General features: G+C 40.6%; 2 protein-coding genes across 2 annotated transcripts; both read left to right on the forward strand.

The window, feature by feature from the left end:
• The first annotated feature begins 721 nt into the window (after positions 1-721).
• LOC141649477 (uncharacterized) lies at positions 722-1,720 on the forward strand. The gene has a single exon (XM_074458167.1). It carries the CDS (start codon positions 722-724, stop codon positions 1,718-1,720), a length of 999 nt encoding a protein of 332 aa, XP_074314268.1.
• A 1,126-nt stretch (positions 1,721-2,846) lies between these two features.
• Positions 2,847-3,410, forward strand: LOC141649479 (uncharacterized). The gene has a single exon (XM_074458168.1). The coding sequence runs from the start codon at positions 2,847-2,849 to the stop codon at positions 3,408-3,410; it is 564 nt and encodes a 187-aa protein (XP_074314269.1).
• The last annotated feature ends 420 nt before the right edge of the window (positions 3,411-3,830 follow it).

Genomic DNA, 3,830 nt, shown 5'->3' on the forward strand with positions numbered 1-3,830 from the left:
TAAGGCTGCATCATTTACCATTGAAATTTTGGGGACAAAGCTTGCCAAAAATTGCAGGACTGGTAGGCAAATATATCTAAAAGGATAATGCTACAGAGATGAAAACAAGATTAGCCTATGCTAGAGTTCTGGTGGAGGTGCAAATTGACCAAAAATTCCCTGAAACAGTTAAATTTCATGATGAAAAGAAGCAACTGGTGGAGGTTAAACTTGAATATGAATGGAAACCAGTGCTCTGTACTAATTGCAAGACACTGGGGCATGATCACAACACCTGCAGAAAAGGGAAAAATCAAACCATTCACAAAGTCCAATTAATTAAGCCTGTTAAACAGGTTTGGAGGAAAGTGGAGAAGCCAAAAACTTCAGATCAGGCAAGTGCTGAAAACCCTTTAGTCACACCTAGAGTTCCTGCACCCAGGGTGGAGGAAGAGCCTGTTCTGGTTCAGATTAAAGAGTTCCCCCCATTGCCAATGCATACACCAGTAAAAGAAGGAGGGACTACTGTAGTGCTTCTTACTGATTCAGCAGAGAAGGGCAATAGTTCAGAGGGACACCCCATCCATAAACCTGATCAATGATTAAGCTAGGGTTTTGGAATGTGAGGGGTATGAATAGGAGGAGTAAGCAGCAGGTTATAAATAGATTTTTGATAAATAATAATGTTAATTTCTTTGCTTTATTAGAGACTAAAATCAAACCAAATAATTTGCACACAACCATGAATTCCTTTAGTAATTGGAGTATTTCTACAAACTCAGCATACCATCAAGGAGGCAGAATTTGGATTTTGTGGCAGGTTCATGAATGGGATATAGATTTTATGGAGTATGATGCCCAATATATCCATATGACAGTGCTTCATAAGAGTACCAACAAACGTTTTCATGTCACCATGGTCTATGCTTTCAATGGAAGCACTGAGAGACAGTCTCTTTGGGCTAATTTAAGCAGACTAGCAAATAACATTTCAGGGCCATGGGCCATTGGGGGAGACTTCAACTGTGTTTTAACTGAGGATGAAAGAGTGGGAGGCTCCTTTTCTAGGCAGGATGAAGAAGACTTCAGGCAATGCTTGCATCAATATGAAGTGATAGATAGTCCTGCCATGGGAGCTCTATACACATGGAATAACAAACAATGCCCTGCTGATAGGGTGTATAGCAGACTGGATCGTTTCCTGGTGAACCAGGAATGGCTCGATGAATTCCCTCTTCTGTATGCACATTTTTTGCCTAAGGGGATTTTTGATCACACTCCTTGTGTGGTACAGGATAATCTAACTAATGAAAAGAGAGCCAGACCTTTTAAATATTTTAATATGTGGAGTCTGGCTTCCAACTTTAAAGAGATTGTTCAAGTTGGATGGAACTGTATGCAGACTGGAACTAAGATGTATGAGCTAGCTAGGAAATTGAAGAACCTGAAGCAAGGGCTCAAACAGCTGAACAAGACCAGGTTTGCTGATATTGAGAGTAATGCTGAGGTGGCTCTCACTAAACTAAATAAAATACAGCAAAGATTGGGAGTGAATCCTCAGGACCTAGGCCTAATTCAACAAGAATGTGAGGCTAGAGAAAACTACCAACAGTTGGCTGAAGCTCGGAACCAGTTCCTGCAACAAAAGGCAAAGATGAAATGGAATGCAGATGGGGATGCAAATACTTCATTCTTTCATGGAATTTTGAAAACTAGAAGGAGACAAAATCAGACAGTCTAGATTACTGATCATCAGGGAAATCAACATACTGATAAGAAGGGTGTTCAGGAGAGTTTTCTAAGGTTCTATACCCAGCTGTTAGGCCAGTCTCACCCCACAACTCCTGTCAGTTCCAGAGTAGTACAGCAAGGTAACAAATGTGATGAGTCTCACCACCATATTTTACTAACACCAGTTACTGATGCAGAAATCAAAAGCACTATCTTCAGTATACCAAATGACAAAGCTCCGGGTCCAGATGGTTATTCTAGTCAATTCTTTAAAGCTAGTTGGGACATTGTTGGAGGAGATGTATGTGCTGCCGTCCATGAATTTTTTAGGAATGGCAAAATGCTTAAGCAATTGAATGCTACTAATGTTATATTAATTCAAATTGAGTAGCTTAATGTTTGCAGATGATTTGTTGCTTTTTCCTAAAGGAGATGTGGACTCCATTATGATACTGCTTCGCACTTTCTCAACCTTTTCACAAGCATCAGGACTTCAGATGAGTAGGGGAAAATCGAATGTATATTTTAATGGAGTAACTAGTGAAGTCAGAAGAGAAATAGTTCAGGTTTCAGGATGCATTGAAGGCAAACTACCTTTCAAATACCTTGGTGTGCCAATTAAACCATCTAAATTATCAATCAAAGACTGCCAACCATTGATTGATAAAGGTTTGGAGAGGATAAGACAACTGGGAACCAAAAAACTCTCGTATGCTGGGAGACTGGTGTTGATAAAAGCAGTATATAGAACACTACACTCCTACTGGGCTTCTATTTTCATCATTCCAAAGGCAGTGCTCCTCAAAATTGAAGCAGTATGCAGAAATTTCCTGTGGCATGGAGGGACTGAGTATAGGACCCCTACTGTAGCCTGGTCAAAAATATGTACTAATCAGAAGGAGGGGGGACTTGGACTGAGAGATGAATACATTTGGAATAAAGCAGCAGTTGGGAAACTGGTTTGGTGGATTCAGGCTCACCCATCTAAACTGTGGGTGCAATGGGTGCATAGTGTCTATCTGAAGGGACAAGAATGGGAGGATTATAACCCTCCCCAGGATGCCAGTTGGACTTGGAAAAAGGTTTGTAAATTGAAGCAGGAGTTTCAGCCAGCATATCACCAGAATGAATAGGCAATGGTACCAGGTAAGGAGTACACTATCAAAAAGGGATATAGCTGGTTAAGGCAAAACAGCCAGGATGTAAGCTGGTATCATATTGTTTGGACCAAATGGTCAATTCCCAAACACAGCTTTATAGCTTGGTTGTACTATCAGCAAGGGTTTAATACCAAAGACAAGCTTTTCAGACTTGGTATTAGCCCGGACAAAGAAATGTTGTATTTGTGCTCAAGAGGAAGAGTCACCTCATCACCTCTTCTTCCGGTGCGATCTGACAGGAGAGTTATTCAGAGAATACAGGAATGGACGGGAGTGACTATGTCTGATACCAATACTCAGAATTGGTGGCAACACAAGAGATTCACTAGACTGAAGAATGGGGTTTTGAATAGTATCCTCAATGCTGCCAAGTATTATATCTGGAAACAAAGAAATGCGAGCAGGCATGAGGGTGCTATAATCAGTCCTGGCAGGTGTGTGGTAATGATACAAGCGGATATCAGGAACATGATTAGGCAACAATTGCAGGGTACAGTGTCCAGGAAGGATAAGCATTGGATTGAGAAGTTACTGCACTAGCTGATATGGTCTTCTATGTATTATGGTAGCTGAGCTAGCTGAGTTTGTGATAAGAATATGGACTGTGAACAATGTATACTGTATATGGTTTTTTGAGCATCAATATATTTTTTACATTTTACCAAAAAAAAACAATAAATAAAGAAGGATTTACACCCTCAGACTTACATGTTTGACGAAACGAGATGAACTAAGTTTATGATTAGTGATGCTCGACTCGAATGTAACGAAAGTGCCCTCGTAAGAGGAAAACGATTAAGATTAATTAAGTTGATTATGGTGGAGTTGGTCAAATTGGTCGGTCATGCAAACGAGGCTGGTACTCAGAAGGATCTGAGCTTACTTGGTCGAATGTTCAAGCACGTAGACGCCAAAAAGTAAGAACGTGGTCTAGAATGCAAAGGGAGAAGAGAAGGGCGG

The sequence above is a fragment of the Silene latifolia genome, chromosome 3, assembly GCF_048544455.1.
Source record: "Silene latifolia isolate original U9 population chromosome 3, ASM4854445v1, whole genome shotgun sequence".
NCBI classification, from domain to species: domain Eukaryota; kingdom Viridiplantae; phylum Streptophyta; class Magnoliopsida; order Caryophyllales; family Caryophyllaceae; genus Silene; species Silene latifolia.